This window comes from Gambusia affinis, linkage group LG13 (genome assembly GCF_019740435.1).
Source record: "Gambusia affinis linkage group LG13, SWU_Gaff_1.0, whole genome shotgun sequence".
NCBI lineage: Eukaryota > Metazoa > Chordata > Actinopteri > Cyprinodontiformes > Poeciliidae > Gambusia > Gambusia affinis.
Window position 1 is genome coordinate 26,308,161 of NC_057880.1, and position 23,216 is coordinate 26,331,376.

The 23,216-nt window shown below is 38.7% G+C and overlaps 1 protein-coding gene across 1 annotated transcript in view; it reads right to left on the reverse strand.

Annotated features, from left to right (window-relative positions):
• LOC122842231 (cadherin-23-like) overlaps positions 1 to 23,216 on the reverse strand; it is a 95,475-nt gene that overhangs the window by 20,485 nt on the left and 51,774 nt on the right. The window contains exons 7-9 of the mRNA XM_044135918.1: positions 8,522 to 8,716; positions 8,309 to 8,437; positions 2,561 to 2,639 (exon numbers count right to left, since the gene is read on the reverse strand). Coding sequence (XP_043991853.1) covers positions 2,561 to 2,639; positions 8,309 to 8,437; positions 8,522 to 8,716 — 403 coding nt within the window. The remainder of the gene's footprint in view (positions 1 to 2,560; positions 2,640 to 8,308; positions 8,438 to 8,521; positions 8,717 to 23,216) is intronic.

The window sequence follows — 23,216 nt, forward strand, 5'->3', positions numbered from 1 at the left end:
GTGCCAATTATGAGCCTGAGCCTTAAACAGAAGATCTGTTTCATTTTTACTAACAGACTGCTGATTGCTAAAGTGATACAAAGTAAACCATTCTAGCATTTAAAATGTTGAACATTTTTGAAAACAGTAATATTTTTATAGCAGAAGAAGACATGTAACCTCTTCCCAGCAAATAATAACAAGCATTTTGTATCTGGCAAACAATTTTGTGCACATTTCTTCTTTTCTTTCAGAAGTTGTGCAAGTAATGAACCATTTTGAAAGGTCAACATCATAACCATGATGGTTTGATGTAATATGAGACCACTAGGTCAAAAGTCTAAAACGGGTTTAATGAAACCCTGAGGACCGGGGTTCACTCGTCCCCATCACAGCAACAATAACGACTGAAACGCTGCCAGCAGAGCGCCACTGTGATTCTATCGCCTGTACACATCGAGTCCCTGATCCTCCCTCTGATTAGAGCAGGGAGAGGAAATCCTCATCTTGAGTCCCACAATCATTAGTGTTGATCACAGCTGCAATTAAACTCTCGTTTATCTTAATTACTGAGCTAATGAGACGAGTCCCGCAGGAGCGCGCCGCGCTCTCCGAGGACACTCGGGGCGAGGAGCAGGAATGCTGGAGAGGCGTCATGCAGAGTCAGGCTCAAGTCTGCAAACAAGCACGGCCGGATCCGACTGCAGCAGAACTCAGGAGTCTGAGTACATGGAGACATATGGATGTGTGTGTGTTAGCGCAAGAAAATGCAGGAAAACACCGGCACACCGCTGCTTCTGGAAACCTTCACTTCCTACCTTTAACTCTGGCGCCGCACCACCCTTCATCTTGAATTATCCATCAAACTCATAATGATTTTATCAAGCCTTCATTGCGGTGCTATAACTCTTGATTTTGCAACGACTGGGAATACATAGCGCCACCTAATTAATGTCTTTTTAATGCTCTTCTCCTCTAGAGCTTAACTCAGTCATTCAGCTTAGCAACAAACACAACACACACAACAATATAGCATGTGGCAGCAGACGGTAAGTAAGACCGAGTGGCTGAGAGCAGCAAATGAGAGCAGAGGGTTTATGGTGGTGGACTCTCTGCACAGCACTGAAGGACACCAGTGGCCACGGTGCAAACACATAAACACATGTACAGTCATAATGTTTAGACTGAAAATTAATCTGACAAAAAGTTGGAGAAAAAGGTGCATCTCATGGAAGTAGAGTTAGAATAAAAAACTGAGGATGATGCATCTAAAACGGTTTGTAGAAGAAAACATTTTCTCTGTAAACAAGTAAAGTTTGCAAAGTTTCATCTGAATGAACCACAAGATTTCTGGGATAAAGTTCTGTGGAAAGATGAACCAAAGTATCGATGAGTCTAACCCAACACCCTAAACCAGCAGTCAGGCACGGTCAACCACAACTGACAGATTAATATATTTTATTTCTTTACTTATATAGATAGTGCTCCTCCCCTTTCTAATGCCGCCCTGGGAAACTGCCCATATCTAAAACGACTTGTTTTTAACATAAATTGATTTGTATAAAGACGGACCAAGTGTGGAAATTTTAATAATAAAAACAGGACTTGGACATATTCTGAGAAAAAAAACTATAAATTTTCACTTCAATATGATTTTCCTAAACTATTTTATCATTTTGTTGCCATTAGTAGTCCTCACTTTTTGATGACAACAAGAAGTTATTTGTACATGATGACAAATAAACCACCAGAAACTCTTTAAATCCATATGTTATCTTTTTAATTTGTACGTGAACGCTGCGGTTGTTGGCTGCGGTGCAGCTTATAAATTTAACTGCATAATAAAAATGTTAAAGGGATCCAATAGAAAGATTCATTTAGGAGGAATGTTTATGTTACAGGCCTGCTGCATAATGAGCCACACTCTCTGCAGAATGCAGCCGCTGCGCAATAATCTGATTTCAGTTCATTTCATAGTAAAACGACAAACCTCAGATAAACAACAGCATCGCGTCAGCAGCCGCAGCACTTCACATCGTTTTACAGCAGTGATAACTCCGTCTTTCCAGAGGGAAAATCTGGATGAAAACCAAGTTTTAAAACTTTATTTCTCCATTAAAATTTAGTGGATTTCTTTTCTTTCCATGAATATTTGCGATATCGTCCTAACAAACAGGTAAACAGGATAACTTGAAGGCATAAACATCATTCTTGGCAGAAGAAGGAAAACCAAGCAGGATCACAGCTTCGTCCTTATCATCACCATGCAAACTGTTTTTATCTCTTTAATAATACCAACACAGGGCAGGGATATTAAATTTTTTAAATCTTTTTTTTTTTTTGCTTAATTTGTCACTTTGACAAATCGTAATCCTATTTTGATGGAATAAGCAAACTTGAGAAAGAAAATAAAAACTAAATGTGGGCTGACTTCTGCTCTGTTGAATAAGAAAACAAACTTAAAAACTGTTGTGTTGAAGTTAAATCTTCCTACTGCGTTCTGATCGCTGAGTTGATCAGACTGATGAAGAGGAAATCCCTCTCAGAGTTACTGACATCAGATCAGCTCTGCGGTTCTGACCTGAGACGATGGTGTAGCCGATTCCTCTGGGTTGGCCCAGATCCTGGTCAATGGCTGTTATATTCCTGACTTCATACCCCTGCAGAGACAGAAACAGCACAGAGTAAAAGTTACATCCACTCATTAGGTTGCATTAGTTTCTAATTATCCCAACATTAAAAACTAAACATTTATCTGTAAGTTTGCTACTAAAGGACAAGGCTGCTATTTGTTTCTTGTTTCTTTCCATTTTTGCTCTATTTGCAGTGACTGTTGCTATTGGGTTTTGTTCTGTCTGAATGTTCTGATCCATAGAAAGTAGCAAATATGATACTAATGTATTTAGCTTTGGAACTTTCCTGCAGCAACTGTAGGAGCTATTTGTGCCATTGACTTTGTGATTTTATCTGGCTCAGCACTTCAGTATTCAGATCAATCAATCAATCAATCAATCAATCAATCAATCAATCAATCAATCAATCAATCAATCAATCAATCAATCAATCAATCAATCAATCAATCAATCAATCAATCAATCAATCAATCAATCAATCAATCAATCAATCAATCAATCAATCAATCAATCAATCAATCAATCAATCAATCAATCAATCAATCAATCAAATGTTATTTGTATAGCACATTTCAGCAGCAAGGCATCAAATCAAACACAGAAACACAATGCAACATAGAATCAATAATCAAAACACGACAGTCAAGTTCCATCAGTAAATTTGTAATTGATTACGTTTCAAATTCAGATGGTGAAGAAACTATTACTGCAGTTTTCTTTCCCAATTAAAAGTAATTCTGGTTCAGAGTTTTCATGTTTAGCAGTGTCTCTTTCTACTGCTGCAGTTCACTTTGTGTGTTTTTTCTGTCAGATATAAGGCATTAAGGTAATAAATCCTTAATATTGATAAAAAGTACAAACTCCACTAGCAGATTATTTAATTTAAACAGTACTAAGATATTTGCACTAGAAATGAGAGTTTAAATAGTTGGTTAGATTTAGTGTTTTTGCAGTGAAGCATGGCGTTCATTTCCCTTGGTGCTGGATACGCTGTGGATGTTAGTTTCTGCAGTACTGCAAAGACGGTTTTCCACTCAGGGACTTATTGCATATTAAGGTTTATGTTGGAAATATTTAAATAGACAGTTGTAAGCAATCTTTGCTGCAGGTTGTGAAAAAACTTTCTTTTGCCTTTGTTTTGGAACACAAAACTGACAAGGAAAGCTAAACATATTTCCATGGATGTTACAAAAAGAAAATATTAAAAATCCTGGGAGATCTTATACAGGTAGTCAAACATTTTATTTCCTTTCTTTATGTTTATATCAGATTTATTTGGTGTTTATTTTTCTTGCATTTCTCTGAAGCTCTCCTGCTGTGCGGATGAGTCCGCTCCCTCAACAAATTACAGTATGACAGCTGAAAAAAAGAAGAAAAAAAAAACAGAATAAGAAAGAAAAAGAAAGCTGTTTGAAAAGCCTTTGATCTGCAACACTTTTTCAGCCTCCGTGCCTCAATCAGACACGGTGGTGATTCTTAAAAACCCTGTGCTGCAGCGACACAGTACTTTCTGCTTCCTTGCATCCTTCCTCCTTCCCACCCTCCGTCATCGCCTCTCTCGTTCACACCTCAGGGCTGCCTCCCATTGATCCTGCAAATTGTGTCTAAGACATGTTTATGCTCCATTTCTGCCAAAGCATCTCCTGTCATTGACCAATTACACCAGAATCAATTACAAGCCTTTTAAAAAAGGAGACCCATTCCCCAGCTGAGAGGGAAACACACACACACACACACACACACACACACACACACACACACACACACACACACAACATCAAGGAAAGATGTAGAGAAAAGTAAGAGGAAGTGATGCTGAAGTAATGTGAGCAATATTCTTGAGCCGTCCACACAAGTGGAATCTGTTCAATCAGCCATCACATACAATCCCTCCCCCCTTGGGGTGCACACACACACACACACACACACGCACACACACACATTGTGAGAAATGCTAACACACACACGCCGACACACCAACGCCATCCTTCCATTTCTTGCTATACAGTGCGATTCTCCCCCACCTCCTTTTCTCCTTCTCTTTCCTTCTCATTGGTTTGACAGCCAAATTGTGTGTTTGTCCTAGAAGGAGCTTAATGTCAGTTAGAGCACAGATTCACAGCCATAACTGTTAAAAACACAGAACTGTGATTTCATCTAAAAAAACAACAACAAGTAAATAAATAAATAACATTTTCCAGCGGTTTGTCAAACGTTTTTCCCTAGATGACAGGTTGATTGGCCCTCGGAGAAAAGAAAAGACAACGTCTGAGAAACAAACTCACGGGGAAGAAGAAAGAAAGAGAAAGGCTTTTCTCTGAATTCAAACTTTGCGAGACCACCTGTGTGACACGGGTTTGAGTTTGATGGCCTCGTGTGTAAATGTCATGAGCTTTTACAGCAGCTGACACGGCTTCTGTCAGCGTACAACATCAACAGCTTATCAATGGCAAACAGTGCAGAGTGGAAATGACACGTGTCTGTTAGATGAGATGAGGTCACTGGAGGCGCGTACTGCTGGCCTACATCACCACGTCTTAATAAAAGTACAGAGTCAGCCATAAAACAGTCCACCAGGAGAGGATGTGTAAAAAACAAAACTGGAAATGAATGCATGTTCTGGACAAGCAGAATTTAACATAGAAAAATACAACTTTTAATATAAATAGTGTGAAAAAATCCTAAACAAATGCAACCAAAGAATTTCTTAATAATTCCTTAAAAAATATTTTAGGTTGATCAAAATTTCTTATTATTTTCTCACTACAGCACAAATATTGGTGCCAACAATATTCTGGAACTATGAATTTAGAGGACATTTATTCATGAAGTCATGCAACTGACAATAGAAAAATATGGAAAGTCAAAATCATAGTAATACATTTTGGGATTTACAATTTTCATCTATTAAAGTTTATTGTTAATATTTCAGGATCATAAACTGTCTGAATATTTCATTTAAAGGATGATATAATGTTGCCTATTCCCAAATCTAAACTATAATAAAAATGTTAAAATTGAAGAATCAAAATAAATTTTATTTCCATCTTTAAATTTTAGAATATCTAAAAAGGTTTGTTTGGATTTATGAGGAATAATGTTTTCTTGAGTCAAACACACGTTTGTAAATATGAAGGAACATCAATTCTTGAAGAGTTTAGAAAACAGAGGAACATAAAAATCCACTTCATGTGGTGAAGGAGCTGTGATGTTCCAGATTGTTTCACTTTTAAAGTTTATGACATCACGAGTTTTAAAATCCAGTGAAGACAGAATTTTTCAAAATTTTCCAGTGTAGAGATTATGGTTTTGTAAAATTATTGTTGTTATTCCAACAATAGCTGTTTCAGTCTCTCTAATCCTCCAGTAGGTTTACTTCCCTTCAGTCTATCGTTTTGTTTCTGTAACATCCCGCCTCAGTTCTTCCTGTTTGACCTTCCTGGTGACAGTTGATGAATCAGGGAGTCAGAGAGACACGGGGCGTCGACGCCGTCACGCCCTGTTAATATGCATGCAAATGTAGCACTTGACATTTCTACTACGTTGCGTAGAGGCTGCGGAGCAGGATAAGCCAGTGGCCGTGTGAGCCTCGCTGGCTGGGGTGAGGAACTGAGGCTGGGATGGAAGGAAATGGAGTGAGAGAGGGGCAGAAACAGAAAGAAGGACAGACAGCATCATCCTCATGAGGACAGACAGCATCATCCTCATGAGGATGATTCCCTCCAAGCAAGTAGAAACATCAATAGCTCGACTATTAGCCACCTGGTGCTAAGTGGAGGAGCTAAGAACAGACACTGAGTGTAACGGTACTCAGGGAAACGGAGAGTATATTAGATGGTCATTTCAAACCCAATTGCAATAATGACTAAGGTAAGGTCACAGGGAGACTCCACTGCTTAGCAATTCATGTGATTCACAGACTTCTGACCTTTGCTGGAGGCCTAACATCCCAGAGGCAGAACGGTAAATTTCCTGCAGTAATTACAACCTGACACACCTGCAGTGCTGTATGCAGACCTCCGGCTGAGGCGGGTCTACAGGAAATACTCAGAAAGGTGGAGAATCCTGATGTGATTATAATTTAAGCCTTCTCCTTAGCTATATATTTGAATCTAAATGAAGAGCAGGACAGGTGAGAAACGTAGTTCCTAGAGAAGGTTGATGACCACGAGCCTCAGGGTATTTTACAGAGCAGTTGCTGCAGCACTACGTTGTAACACAACTACTTTTCAAAGTGTGAAACTTGAAGTTGAATTTGTTTTTGGTGCAGATTTTAACATCAGCAGTCCTGTTTGGGACGTTCAAGGACAAGACGGATCCTGAGGCACAGCCTGCTGAGGAGACTGTCTGGTTTGTGAATCCAAGAAGCTCATCTTTGCCTGTTGCAGGTGCTGTGGCTCTGATCCGAGCCATGATTCTCTATCTGCTGCTGAACTGTCTGTAGTTGAGTTTGAACCGTTGAGGATGAGAGCCAGTTCTTCTAAATGTGAGGCCACAGTTATTGACTGGAAGACAAACCGCTCGACTCGAGGCAGACGAAGTAATGGCAGGACGGAAAATAGATGAACTGATGGTTTGGGGCCTAAATTAAAGAAATGCAGACACCACTGCTGTCTGTTGGGATAAATAAAGAGATAACCCAAAAAGGCAGAGCAGTAGATTTACTGGTCCTCCAAACTTTCCTCCCTCTCCCTCAGTATCTTCTCCTTTTAAAGTTTCAATCACAACCAAAAACAGAAGATCCTGTATTCAAGCAGCTGAAGTAACCTTTCCTTTTCAGCCTGGAGCAAACCCTGAACTCTCTGGAAGTGCTTCATTTATTTGTTGACAGGGAACTCCTTGGGATACCTAAAGATGAGCTGGAGAGAATGACTATCAGAGGAAAGGCTAAAGGTCTTTAAAGGGACTTCAGGGGGGATAAATCTACTGACAGAGGTCTACAGCAGCTTTAACACATTTTAGTCAATGTCATTCTGAACCTCACTGAAACAGATCAGATGAGTTGGCCATGATGCTTCTGAGCTGAACTGGTTTGAATGGGAAACATTAAAGTTGGACCATCGGAGAATTTTCGACGTTTCTGACACAAAGTGTGTAGTTTTAAGGATGTAGAAGCAGTTTAAACAAATCAGAGAATACACAGAACAAAACATGATTTTAACAGAAATTCACTTTTTGTTTTCAAATACAGACTAAAGGTTTCCAAAAACATCTTTGTCAATTATGTCTTGGAATGAAGTAATTTGGTCCAGGTTTGATTTGTCAGGCTGGACCCCTGTGGTGGTCCTCACGCTAAAAATATCAGTGAAATGAACAATTCTCTTCTTTCCACAAACATAGAAAAGGTTTCACTGATCAACAGCAGCTCTAATTACTCTCTGTTCAGGGTTAAATTATCCAGGAAATGACCAGTGTACGTCTTTAATTTTTCAGATAATAAAATGTCGTCCAGGCTAAGCAGCAAACTGCAAAACAAAACAAAATCTTAATTTAGATTTTTGAAAAACAGCTGGAATTTGTTTTTGTATTAAATACTATATTTTTGTCATCCCCACTGAAAGGTGATTTTTGAAAAATTGTTCATGTGAAATTTCATGATGTTTGGTTACAAAGAGATTTACTTCGATTTTAACTGATTCCACCATAAAGTTGCTGAAATTCCTTATAAACGTGAATATTTGGGTTGAAGTACTGACCAGAGGAACGTTCTCTTCTATGTTGGTACTGTAGGGTAGGTTGGTGAAAATAGGGTCCATATCTTGGACATCAGTGATGATGACGGCTAAGTTTGCAAGTCTGGACAGAGGTCTCACTTTGTCTTGATCCTAGTAAAACCAAAAGACACAATCAGATTATTTAATCCACACAGATGTATGGTTGTTTATTAAAGGTAATGCAAGCTAGCTGACCGTGGCGTTTACGGTGAGCTGGTAGGCAGTTGTTGTCTCATAGTCCAGCGTTCTGGTGACGGTCACGGTGCCTCGGGCTCCGTCGATGGCAAAGAAGGACGAAGGAGGCTGGAAAGAGAAGAGAACGCTGCCCCCGGTGCCTTGGTCCGGATCTGTGGCGTTCACCATGAATATCGATCGGCCCACCGGCGTGTTCTGAACGACACATCCAACAGAAAACAGGCAGCAGTGAGAACAGAATAAACAAACATATTTACTGGGAATAATAGAGAGAATAAAATCAACTTCTGGCCAGAATGTGTTATTAGAGCTCTTTAAATATCTGCAGACAATTTGATCCATCAAAAAATTGATCTGAACTGTTATTGGAAAAACAGAGCAGGATGAGACTGTATGCAATGCAAACAATGAGGATTCCCATGTTTCTCATAACATGTGGATATATTTTATTTTATTCCAGTGGACATCCTAACTTAAAAACTTATTTAATTAAGGACATCTAGGATGAGATTACAGCCTGTTGCACACGGAGCAGGAAAAATCAACTTCCTGCTCTCAGAGTAGCACAACTTATTACTTACTTTACTCAAGTAAAAGAGGATTTGGTTAAAATAAAATAAAGAAACAACTACTTAACTATTGACTAACTGATAATGACATAAGTAAAAAAGATGTACTCAGATAAAACCATAAAATATGTGCAAGTTTCATTTTCAAGACTAAAAAACTAAATAAAAAATCCAGGGAGAGAAAACTAATTTTAAATACATAAAATTTATAAAACCAATTTCTGCAGTAGATACAAGGTTCACCATGTAACATGTGAAATAACTTCTAAATATTTTTTACTAAAGTAAATGTAAAACTACAGCACAGTAAAAATTTCCTTTTTTCAAAACGTTACTGAAGCAAATGTAAGTACTTACTGACCATTTCTAATCCTTCTGCATATTAGCTAGAGCAGAACTTCATTTTTGTAGTTTTAAATTTTACTCAACACTAATTCTTTTCTTGAGTCGGTTACTTCAGTTCATTTTCCACTCCTAAAACTTCACAAACTTCCTCTCAGCTCTGATTTGGTGAAACTTTGAGAGTAGCTAAAGCAAATATCATTTTACAGTTGCTGAGATAAGGAGTAGAATAAATAACATGACTGCCTATAAACATACACAGCAGCTGAACCTGTGACACATTTGCTTGATATTCATTATTCTCTTCATCTCATCTGGTTGTTAAAGAAATGCAGAAAAACACCTGAATCCCCCCAGAGCCGGCTGTTTGTGTGCACACGTCCATGTATGCATCTGTATCTCTGCATGTCATGGATGCCAACATTATTAACTTTGCTTTGATGTCAAGGAGGCAGACTGATAGGTAAGCTATTGCTGAGTGAGTTTGTTCATGCTTCATTTTCAGAATGAGTCTGAAATGTCTTTAAATGATCGTAATAGGACATTATTTTCTTCCCCTAAAGCGCAGCGGCTTTTATCTCTGTGAACAGCATCCTGTAAAACAGTGAGTCATTACCATGGCCCGGTGTCGAATGCCCCGAGGCGCGGAACAGACCCACGTCCCGTTCCGACATGTAAACACACTCACAAATACCTGTTTTGATCTGCCAGATTTGACAGAGGCGCTGCGTTCAAAGAGGTGCAGCAACTGTTCAAAGCGCTGACGAGAGCACCATTCCAACATGATCCTCGTTTTTAAATCCTGGATCTTTCCAGTGTCTGATTTTCAGACGGCTCAGTCCATGTTAGCTCATGTTAAAAATGCAAACACAGAAAATAACTTTGTATTCATCGGAAATGTTTGTGGAACTTTGAAAGAAGCACAAACTGGAAGGATGGAAGAACGGGGGAACAGATGAAAGAAAACGTTCTGATATATTGTTGAAAACTGAAGTTTACATATAAAGAATTAAAAGATTTTTTTCCTCACTGTGTGAATTTGAATTTGATCAAACTTCTCTTGTTTTACGTCAGAATTTAAAAAAATATTTCTATTTGCTAAATGTCAGAATAATGAGGCAGAGAATATGTCATCGATTTATGTATTAACATCATCAAAGTCAGAAGTTTTCCTATATTTCCTCAGTATTTGGCATGAACTGTATGAATTGAGTCAAACGTGTTGAGTTTCTTTCCAGAAGCATCTCTCAGTGGTTTTCTGGAGTTCTGGTCCGTTCCTCCTGACAGAACCAGTGGAACCGTCTCAGACTCACTCACTGTCACAAACCTTTTCAGATCTGCACAAATATCCTCTCTAAATCAGCTGCACTAAAACACGGACTTTGTTGTCCCACAGTCATTTTGTAACGACCTCGGCTGTATGGGTTACTGTCTGTCAGGAAAACCAATCTGCTCCGAGCTTTTTCTGGCTGATGTCTTTAAGTTGCTACAATATTTTTACATAATATTCTTTCCTCATGATGCTGACTACTGTATGAAGTGGACTAGTCTCTCCTGCAGTAAAACAACGGCACAACATGATGCTGCCACCACCGTACTTCACAGTTAGGATGGTATGAACCTCCCTGCTCTTCCTCCAGATCTAACAGTGGTCATTATGGCCAAACCGTCTCTTCAGACCTCAGGACTGTGTCCAGAAACTGTCTTGTCTCTGTGTTCATCTGCAAACTGCAGTCTGTTTTTTATTTCTCTTTTTTTGGCTTCTTCCTTGCTGAGTGGAAACCTTTCAGGAAAAGTTTCACAAGGTCTTTGACTTTTGTTGTGGAATAGATTTACACATTTCGTACCAGAACCCGTTCATCTCAGAGACGCAGAATCCGTCTTCGTCCTTAGCGGTATGATATCTGGACATTCCCATCATGTGTACACCTGGTATAATTGTGAGTTTAGATGAACGCGGCGCCTTCAAGCACCAGTAAAATGTCCCCATTGATAAATCAGACTTTTACAGATGAACAAACCTCTTCCTGATATCTGGATTGATTCTTCTGACTTTCCAATAAAGCAGAGAGTTTCAGGTGTGACCTTACAATACATCCACAGGCGAGCCTCCAATTAACGCAAATGTGTCAGTTAATCTATGTAAACATTTTGCTTCAAATGTATTAATGTATGTTTTTAATTAGAAATTGAATAAAATTACTCTAAAGCCATTTATTTAATCTTAAAATTTTATATTTGTGCAAATGCTGTGAAAGATAAAGACTTGAGAGACAAATATTTCTCCATAGTCTATATTTATTTTTCTATACTAATCTAGACTTGGAAAATGTTTAACTACAAATCTAGAGTCAGAACTTTGAGAAGTGCAGATGTGTGTGAATGTGTGTGCGTGCGGGTGGGTATGTGTGTGTATGTGTGTGTGAGCACTGGCTGCCTCAGAGGTTAGCAGGCTTAGCGTTGCGCAGGTGTGTGAGCAGCTAATCTGGACTCTCTGACCTCTCCTCACAGACAGAATGAGCATCTGTCAAATACACATTCACATTATTCATTCTCATCTTCCTGTTATCCCTCGAGGCGCTGAAGGTCAAAATGCTCCATCAGCATAAATGGTGCATTTAATTAAGTAGCACAATCCAAAAACAACCGTTAAAAATCTCTCTTCAGTTGTCAGGTTTTCAGAAAAAGGTCTAAAGATCTCTCTGACTTTTGATGGACTTCACAATCAGTGGATTCTTTGTCTGTATCTGAAATGAAAATGAAAGACAAAATACGAACTACGGATGTTTTAGTTTTTATTAACCTTCCAGACCGTCCGGTCACATGTTTTTGTCCAGTGAGACCAGAGGCAGCTGAGCTGGCTGGCATCGCATCGACACCATGGCGAGGCGTCGCCATGGTGTCCCCCTCTATTCCTTCCTGGGTGCAAAAGCCAATTGGTTAGTCACGGCTCATATTCCTGCGTATATGGCTTGACAGCGCTTTGTAGCTTTTGAATAAATGGAGGCCATTTCCACAGGGAAGAGGAATGTTAAAGGGTGAGACAGTTGAAGAGGGATGAAGAGTGTTCCCTGCTGTGTCTTATCTGAAGTGCACCGCAAGAACCGCCGTCCTCTCCGTCTGAGAGCTGCTGCTAATAGACACAGAAGAGGCGACGCAAACCGCAGAGAAAAGATTCAACGTTTTGGGAGAGTTTTCACATCCCTTTTTAGGATTTTAGCTGCAATATTTCAAATCTTGCTCCATGATAAAAATGGTTTAGCAAATAAATTTGCAGCATTAATATTTAATACTCAACAGGCTTCTGAATTTAAGGTTCCAAAATTGAGGTAATTAAATGCAGCCAAATGCAAATTCAAGCAACACTAGATTTTTATTTATATATAAAAAAGAATGAAATACCATCAATGTCCTTTTCTTCCATTTCGCAATTCTTCACATCATTCTGTTTGTCTGATTCAGAATATTGGCAAAATATGATGAATTTTACATTTTTGTAATGTGAATAAAAGTGATAAGGTTGCAATGGTATGAATATTTTTGGACTGTTTCAGGTGTGATGTTTGCAAATTTTAATATTCAAGATTTAGGACTGATCCTTTAATCTGACCTGACTCTGAATATGCACCAAATTATGTCCCAAAGTCAAACATAATGACGTAACACAGAGTGACCAGAACACCTCGAGTCTGGGAAAAACGGTTCCCAGTGAAGAAGTTGAGTATGGAGTTTATAACTCTGGCCTTGCTGTGAAACCTGGTGTTTGTTCTGGTCTCAGTTTAAAGGAGCAGCTGGTGAAGATGATGTGAGTCATATTTCTGGGTCTACATGGCGGAGGGATCTCTGAGGGCCCATTGGGTCAAAGCTAGACAGACATTAGGATTACAAGGTTCTGAACGCTGACAGGCTATCAGGGAGTCCACTGAGAGCTTTCTGAGAGTCTAATGCATTCCAGAGGTCAAAGGTTAGCTTTTCCCTCCATTTTCAGGGAGTCACTGCAGTGGAAGACTGGAGAGTTAAACTAGATTAGTTAGATTCATGTTTGTGTTGCTGTGCAGTTCTCAATATAAAGCTGTACTTTCATTTTTTGTTTTTATAAACAGGTTTCACAGATCAGTGTAAAAATAATTCCATCCATGTTTGATTGGAAACACAATATATTTCCAAAGGTATTCGGTCATCCACCCAAAACATTGAATCCAGAGGTTCCAATCACTTCCCTGGTCACAGATGCATGAAATCCAGGAACCAGGCAGGCTGGCTATTTCTACAAACATTTGGGAAGGAATGGGTTTCTCCCTGCAGCTCCGTTAATTTAAAGTTAAAGTTAAAGTTCTGTGAGAGAAACCACCAGAGCAATAAGTCCAGTTCTGAAATGTTCTCACCATTAAATATTCCAGCATCAAGTATTAGTGGAATTACAACAAAGTGGAAGTGACTGGAAATAAGAACAACTCAGCCACAATGTTGAAGGTCACATAAAATCAGAGTGAGGTCATCTGATGCACAGAGGTTCTCCTGTCCATACCGAGAGAGACCATACAACTTCCTGTTGTCTTCAGATTAGTGGTTACCAGATTACATTGTGTATAGCGTGAACTCTGATGCAGAGTGGATTATGGGATGTGGCTGGTTTTCAGGAGCTCTTTAACTTCAATAATAGATTCTGAATCTGCTTTAAGCTACCATTTGGGAATGGCCCCTTCCTTTTCCAACATGTCGTCCAGCTCTGGTTCTTACTCTCCAATTTCTTTAACAATAAGCAATAAAATACTATTTGGTTACTTTGTAAACACTCATGTTGTCAGCTGATACAATAGTGTCTTAAGCAGTAAGCCACACCATCCAAGTCAGAAAGCCACCATTCTCCAAGGCAACAACAAGGTTAGCTTCTCCTCCATTAGGAAGACATTGTAGACCAATATTTCTAATGATGGGCTAACTGACCAAATAATTTGTCTTCCTGCTAAACAGCCGTATGTGTGTCTTGCTTCCAACTGTCCCAATATATGATCAGCTGAGTAATGAGAGCCAAAAATCCCTCTTCACCAAGAAATGAGTTCAAGCTAACTTTTGTCCAATCTGGTGAAGGCCGTTGCAAACTATAAGACTTCTGAGTACAGTTTTTTGTTCTTATTTAGTCAGAAATGTTAAAGACATGGTGATTTGAAGGGGCAGCGGTCGGGCTGCACCCCCCTGCTGCTGGCAGCTTCAGAGGCCCAACTGTTTCCCACAATAGAGCCATGATTACACCTGAACTGCGCACAAGTTTCTCAGTTCCTCCCCAACTGTCTGCTCTCCGCTTCCAACCCAGCAGGCATGTGATTGCACCGGCTCTGTTCACCCTTTCACTCCCAGCCTCCCTCCACCGCTGTCCCCTCCATCAACGCCGCCCACATGCGCCGCCCTGACATGCTGCCATTGACATTATTATAACTTACGTGCCGTCATGTATTGTAACAAAGAAAGAAAGAAAAAAGGAGAAATTATATAGAATGAAGAAAGATTTAAGACTTATTCAATCACTGTTTAGTACAATTTATACATGCTCTGCTATTACCAAGTGACCAAATATTTTTTAAATGAATTTAAAACTTTAAATTGTGAAAAGCATTTTTTGTTTAACACTCTCATGATGGGCGTCTGACACAATTGCACAAGGCATCTCCATATAAGGATGTTAAAGTGAAATGATCTTACTGATCTGTTATGAAGAAGGAAATCTAACCAAAGCAATTGCTGAATGTGAAAAGCAGCAAATCAGTAAATTTAAGTGGAAAACAGGAATTCCTGTTAAACTAGATTCCCTGGTTATCTACTGTTGGACACAAAGCACAGAGATAGACTCCTGTGTCAAGGGAAAACCTTTAAGTTGCTGGTAGTGACTCAAAAGCAGCTGTGGCAGAAATGATGAATCAACAACAGCACCTACATTAATCACTGAGGTTGCACTCAAAAGCTGTATTTCACATCTGAAATTAGCTTATCAATTATTCACTGATTCACTGAACTAAACGTCCTTCATCTACATGGTTTCTTTTTTAGCAAAAATGAAAATTTATGAGGAAAAAAAATCACCAACTTGCTAAAAACCCAGAGCAATGTTTAGCTTACTTTATAAATACATTATTGCAATCACCTCCGTGGTCACAGATGTGTGCACCAGGAAAAGGAGATTCCCAGAATGCATTGCATCCAGTGTAAAGTTTGTTGCAGGGCAAATTATGGTGGAGCCGTTTTTTTAAGTTGGGCTTCAGTGAAATGAAGATTTCCATGGATCCAGTTTTGTGGGGGGTTCCTTCCTGCACACCAGTGCACAAAGCAAGGTCCATTACGACAGAGATGTTTGTGTACGAGAACGTAATCCTCCTGCCCTCCACCCATTAAACAAAAATTTGAACCTTCTATAAAGCTTTTCTATAATAGATGAAGCTCCTATGAAAGGAAAAGATGAACTTACTTCCTCAAACACTGACACAATCAACAGATGTTTGCTTTGTGTTGGTATTTAATTGCCATATAGATTCATCCCTTTGCATTGAGTTTCTTTGTCTATTCTTCTGCTACCTGCACATTTAAACAGATTTCCTTAAATTATCATCAGTATTTTAGTTCTTTTGTTATGTTAAATGTTGAATTTTTCCAACTCATTGCCTGTTCCTTGTTCTTTTCATTAAGCTGAGTTCAGCTTCCTGTCTGCCTGTTGGCCCTGCTTCAACCAGAAAACGTTACACTTCAAAATATCTAGTGGATTAGTTGATGTGCTTGTTTCTGTGATATTTTTATACAACAGAGAATGAGAAAGATGTATGACACTTTGTTCTGTTAATGGGAAAAAGACCATGTTTTATAGACAGAAATCTTCTAATTATGCTTTAGACTCCAGGTGATTTTTCTTTCTGTCAGACCGACTGAGTTGTTTTAGAGAGCAGTTTGTCCGTTACTTGATTTCTATCCAGTCCTCTTGTGTTTTTTTTTCCTTGTGGTGCTTCTGTACTTTGAACCTCCATGAACTAATTTCAAGCTTGCTCTTGCTTTTCCAGACCTGTGATCATTTGGGTCCTTTCTTTTCAGAACTGACAGTTAGCCTTTCCTTGACAATTCATTTGACCTCCTGTATCCAATAGATTTCTGGTAAATTGGTTGGGAAGACATAATGCCAGACATACAGTATTATGGACAGAGTCTTTGTGTACTGTACAGAAACTGATGGTAAAAAGTGTTTCCCATTATAACCTCCTTTCTTTCCATCTTGCTCTTGCACTTGTTTCCGCCTGGTCCACTCATTGGCCAGACGGAGCAAATTTCTGTGGAAGCACTCAGCTGGATAAAATGATTCAGACATCAGACAGCAAAGGGAATGAGACAAGGACAATCTCACAACGAGTTTGTCTGTGTGGATGTGATAAAGTGAAGGACAGTATGCGTGAGAATGTAGAGTGCTAATTGGTAATTGTGTTTCAATCACTCTTCCACGAGAGAGCGGACATCTTGTAAAATCGACATTCGGTTTTGCAGTGTCTTTTTTGTTAGGATGGACCAACAATGTGTGGATATTTAACCGCTTAAATGTTAGACAATCACTTCAGCAGATGGAGGGTCTTCCTGTGGCGGAGTACAAAATGGTGCGTGTGTTTCTGTGTATGGACAGAAACCTTTTATCAGTAAGGAAAATAAATAACATTTTTATCACCTAATCAGTCTTCTCCACCAACTGCCTGACCTCAACCCCCCGTCAGCCCCCCTGTCAGTACTCATGGCTGGCTGCCTCCAAAGAGCCGGAGCTGTTTGTTTAAATGTAAAGGTAATCAGGCCCAGCATGCCGCAGGGATCCACCGAGCCAGAGAGAGACAGATGGGTGGATCCCAGGGGACGGGTACAAGGACGGGCCAAATCAGCAACTTCTGTACCCGTTTTCTATCAGCTATAGAGTGTTATCCATATCAATTTAAAATAAAGCACAGACTGAAATACATGGCCAAGTTTTATTGACACAGGTTAGCATTCAGCTACACTCACTGGACAATATACTAAGTAAACCTTGCTGGTCTTGCAGCCTTCAGAATGACAAGGACGGCTGATGATTCAACAAGGTGTCAGAAACATTCCTCAGAGACTTTGCTGCTGCCAAACTGTTGGCTGCAGTCATGGAGTGACGCTTCACTTCATTAAATCCCAAAGTGCTCTGTTGGATTTAAGTCTGGTGACTGTAGAGAAACATGGAGGGAAGGGAACTTGTGTTCAAGAAAACCAGTTTGAGATTATTTGAGCTCTGTGCCTTGGTGCATAGTAGAAAACTTTGTTTATTTAAAAGAATAGCCAAGAAATCAAAACATTTAGAGTCTTCCAGATCTGTAATTACTTGCCAGCAAGGAGAAAATGCAAAGAGTTTCACAGTTGGTAGGTCAGAACATTCTCTGACAAACAAAGGAAATGATCTTGCTTATATTTATTTCCTACATGCTTTGCACATGTATGGTCTTTTTGCAACTCTGCAAAAACAACCTTATCTTTGCAAACAATCGTCTCCAACAGAAAATGAACTTTCTGCGTACTTTGAATGCTGCAATGAGGTGGTTCACTTCAACCGTCAAGATGTCATCTTAGTCTGAAACTAGACTGTCTAGAAATATAAAGTCAAAGGGCGACAATTGAGTAAATGATAAGTCAAATCAATGTAATCAATAAATAATGATAATGAACAAATAACCCTGCAGGATGTAGCAATCAGAAGACGAGTACATTATGGACAAAAAGAGACGGGAATGTTCGGTTAAAGTACTGAGGACGTCTGTGGTAAGTAAACACTGTCTGGTTGGTACTAAGGAACTTAAAGTGTGACAGGAGGACATTCGTCACAAGAAATGTAATGGACCTATTTAAATTATGACCCGACAATCTGATCAGACTAAATTAATGCTAAATCTTAAAATGAGATTAACTGAACAAGGCAATATATTTTTTCTTCCATTTTGTTGTTGTCTGACTTTCTTAAACTGCAGGCTCAACTTCCTGTTGTTGGCTGAGAGGAGAGCCATCTAGTTTGGTCCTCTGTTGCTGTCGCCCATCTGCTTCAGGCTTTGACATGTGGTGTGTTTACAGATGGTATTTTAACATTAGTCGAAACATTTAGTGAAACTACTGTTCTCTTTCCAGCCACTCTGCCCACTCTTCCCAACAACAAGGCTTAAACTTCCACACCACATTGCTCAGTGGTTATTTTGTCTTTTTTGGAGTGTCTCAGAGAAAACCCAAGTTCTGAAACACTCAGACCAGCTGCTCTGCCACTGACAGCCATGCCACACTTGAACTTCAGCAAGTCATCTTTACTGCGTCCAAAAGCCTAAACACATTAAGTTTCTGCTGTGTGACTGGCTTATTTGCTATTCATGTTGAACAACAGAACAGATGCACTTAATAAAATGGCAGATGAGTGTATATTGGCCCAGATCCACTTACAGCTTCATCCAGAAGAAAGCAGCACATCTTTTTGCACATGATGTACTTTGACTCAGCAGCTCATTCACGAAGCAAACTGCACAGATGATATGTCAGCAGAGTCACACCCAGGACATGTTGGAAACCTGAGGTGTTTTAGCATGAGGCTGAAGTTGTCACTATCACACACAGAAAACACAAAAGTGGCAGGAAAAAGAATTACTCTCTCAGGACTTATTGTAAAAAACTGCATGGAAATTTATTGTAGGACGGAGTTTCTAAATCATTAAATGGTGTATAAGTTTTTAATGTACTGCTCTATATAAGTCTTAATTATAATAAGTGTTTTCAAACAAAGTGTTGAACAATTACAAGGAGATAAAATGTCAATAAAAGCATCATGAACAACTGGTCTAGAATTAAGGGACAAAGTGAACAAATGAGTCTTTAGCTTTAAAACCGGAATTACACTGAATTATTTACGGATTAAATGTTATCAAGTTTAAAATATGTACTTAAACATGTCTTATTATTTCATATACCATTAATGAGAAGGCTACTCTACATGTTTCCTGACATGTAGAGCAGAACTGGCAGGCGGGAAAACCAGTGCACCCAATCACAGCCACACAATGAGTCATTAATCATTATTAAATCTCAAGCATAATCAGCATAATTTTTTTTTTCTTCCGTATGTTAAATTTTAAACAGAATTTAACATGCTTTTAAAGAATATTTTGTGGATTCCAGGAATCATTTAAATGTCAGGCACGCTTTAGTGGAAGGAAGGGGTCATTTTTACCTGCTGTGATTTTTCTGACTTCTCTTTTGTAAAACCAGCAGTGCAGCACATTTCTGTTTTTTCTTTTCGGTTTCTTCTACTTTGTTGAAATTACCACCAACTTTCAAGAGACAGTAACCTTCTAACTCTAGTGGAGCACAAGCAATGATACACATACTGTTTAAGAACTGCATGCTTTTTGGGATGGAACGATTTGCATAAATATAGGCAGTTTTCACCTAAAGCCATGCATAATTTCGCATTCTGAAATTGTCAAACTGTGTCAGTGCTGACAGTAAACACATGTTCCTGGAGTCTCAGGTGCAACTCTGTTTCCAGGGCTTTGAAACATTCAATCGATGAGCAAACTCTGGTCTTCAGGCCTCCTTCATCCTGGACTGAGACCATGACATTAACAATGTATTTGTGAGTTCTTGTGCTGATGTTCGCAGCTGGATCAAGACAACAATGAGCTTCATTTCATGAAAACTTTCTTACCTAACCAGAGAAGATAAGTCTGAGATTAAGTGTAAAGGTTCCCTTACAAAAAAATCCCACGAAAATCACATGTGATTCACATGTGAATCACACATTTCCACATGTGATTTTACCACGAAATGTTCCAAAATCACACGTATTCATGTGCTTTCACATGTGATCACATGTGAAAGTCACATGTGATCCACATGTGATTTTCGTGGGATTTTTTTGTAAGGGTTTAGCTCCTTTAAAAACAAGAAACAATTTAAGTTATTCAACGTTTGCAAAAAAAATCTATGACTAACTTTTTCTTAAATGTTTAAAGTATTTTGTGTATACTATAGGTTTTGGAGAAACTTAATATTTTAAAAAACAGAGATTTAGTTAAAACAGAAATCAAGTTGTAAAAGTAGAACCCAAATATCTTTCCAGATTGAAGTTCCTGATAAGAACTGCAGGCAGATCAAAGTGGGAGGAGTAAGTTTAGTAAAACCAGGAGCTTATACTGATCATCTGTTTGTGGAAAATAAACCATGATTATCATTTTATTTAGAGACCTGGAAGTCACTTTCTCAATTTATGATGATAATTCTCAACTACCTGATGAATAAGAGTAAACAATAAACGATCAAGCTTATTTTCTCTTTCTCTAGAAGGAAATCTCTTTCTCATAACGTTTCCTATTCTTCACCATTTCTCTTTTTAAAGAAGTCATTTTTTAAAATAGAATTGAATGCAAATTAGACTAGAGCTGATTATCATATAAACGTCTGTTGCCTAGGGGGCTGAGAAAGTCTGGGTTTATTTATTTATTTTGCCATATTTTTCACAGTTGCCCATAAAACCCAGACTTTAATCAGTCCACAGTATTTTTTGAATTCATGGAGGATTCAGAGTCCAGATGAAGTGAGGCCTGTAATTTCTGTATATGGATGTACGTGGACAGCTTGTAATATCGTTCATGGCAGAATTTACACTTTGCGACTGAGCCACCATCATATGTGCTGCAGCTGTAAAGTGTTGACTTAATTTTACCCATTACAGTTAAATTTCAAAACATCTACTTTAAAGTAAAAATCAAAAAATATTTCCAAATACTCTGTAAATAAAAATCAAAATACAAACTTGATCAACATGTTTTTCAGAACTGATGCAGATTAATCAGACCATACTGGAACAAAACACAGAATATAATGCTACATATAACTTACAACACTGTACAAGATTTTGTATTTGTCAGTATTATTGATAAGCCCATATGGATGAAGTATTGATGTCAACATAAAAAATGTAGTGAGCCGTAGGGCCTCATCGCCTGACGTGTTGTAAACACAACATAGCACTTTCTCTACAAGCAGTAGTAAGAAGTTCTTTCTATTAAAACACGCCTTCAGATATCAATGTCTCGATGAAACATATCCAAAAACAGCAACGTGTGCAGTAGCTGGACCTGATATTGTACTTGGCTCATGGTCCTCTCTGCTAAGACATCTGTTAAGCGTAACTAACAGAGTTTAAGCCTGAATGGGGTACGTACTCATGAAGTTCATAAATGTCAAGAATTATTTGGATTCTAGAGAAATGTCTGTTAGCAAAAACCTGAACCAACTGCAGGAAAAATGCTTAGAGGAAAGGTAGAGATGGATGTCATCTGCATATTAATGAAAACTAATATTAAGTTTGTGACAAATGTTGCAAAAATAGTCAGAAGATATCAGATGAAAAAGAAGAGCCTAAAGACAGAACACTACTAGTGGGTTGGTAGGGGTAACATTTAGGGTTTTACTGTTAACCTGCTGGAGGCACAGAATATCTATTCCTCTCAAAACTAGCAACATACTCTTAAATGTGTGGTTGGTATGAAGACATTATCCTTTTTTCCCATATTTGTTCTGTTCTTTTTACTCTTTTATTGCCGGTTAACAGAAATAAGCAAAGGGAAAAATCACAGCATGAAAGGAATAACTGAATCCTTACTACAGCAAACTCAATTGAAAATTATAAAAAATCATTTATGGAAAGGAAGCATGTATCCCCATATTTAACTCAACTCATTTTTTCTCTCTCTCTCAATCATTAGGTGGCCATGTGTTGTCAAATTAAATGACATCTTCTTGATGAGACGTGGCATCAGCTATGAGGAGCTGAATGTGCTCTGAAATGTGTCAGAGACTCTTAACGTCTTTCTCAATCCTCTTTGCTCTTCAGACTTTCTGCAGTTCCCTCATTCAGACGAGCAGACTTCTGAAATTACTGCTGCGCAGGTTTCTAATAAAGTATCTTTATTACAGTCTACAGGGTTTCATATCTCTTTAGTTAGCCTTTTAATTATTATCACCACATGTGATTTCTACCCGGTGTCCCACTCAAATCCACTTTTACTCTACGCTTTCTCCAGGCTTGGTCTGAACAGACGACAGAGAGAAGCGGAGCAGTGGCTGTCAAATGAACAACTTCATTAATAAATGCTGGAAACATCCCAGAATGCAAAGCTGAGAAGGAGAGGAAAGGGATTGTGGGTAATGAGAGTTAACATTTGTGGCTGTTTCAGTTTAGTTATGACAAATGAGAAAATAAAGCATGACATTAAGAGAATGCTCTCCGTTTTGGAATGATGATGCTTGACATATGAAAGATTTTTATTGAAATTACATCCGTCTAACAAGTTTGGCTTTTAATTTGACAGTATAGAAACATTTAGCTGGCTAAAGTAAGAGTGAAAAATGAGAAGCTGTTTTACTGCTTAGAAATAATTTATGGTGGGATGTTGCTTCCCCACTTCTGACTCTAACATTGGGCATTTCGACAGCTGCATGTTAATGAGAAATTCCTGGACAGTATAAGCCTTCTGTCTCTTTTTAGTCCTGCCCTCCTCCAACTCTCACTTACAGCTGTACTGTTGAGAACATGAACATACTGACAAAACAAAAGAGCTCGTCTGTTAGAACATAGAAACCCAGGTGGTTGAGATTATTGTTCCTCTGACAGATTAATCATTTGTTAGAGAACATAAAGTCGAACTTTTTTAACCAATAGCAGCAGCAGGAGCTTCTGTGCGCCTCGCTGTGAGAGCCGACAGACGAGA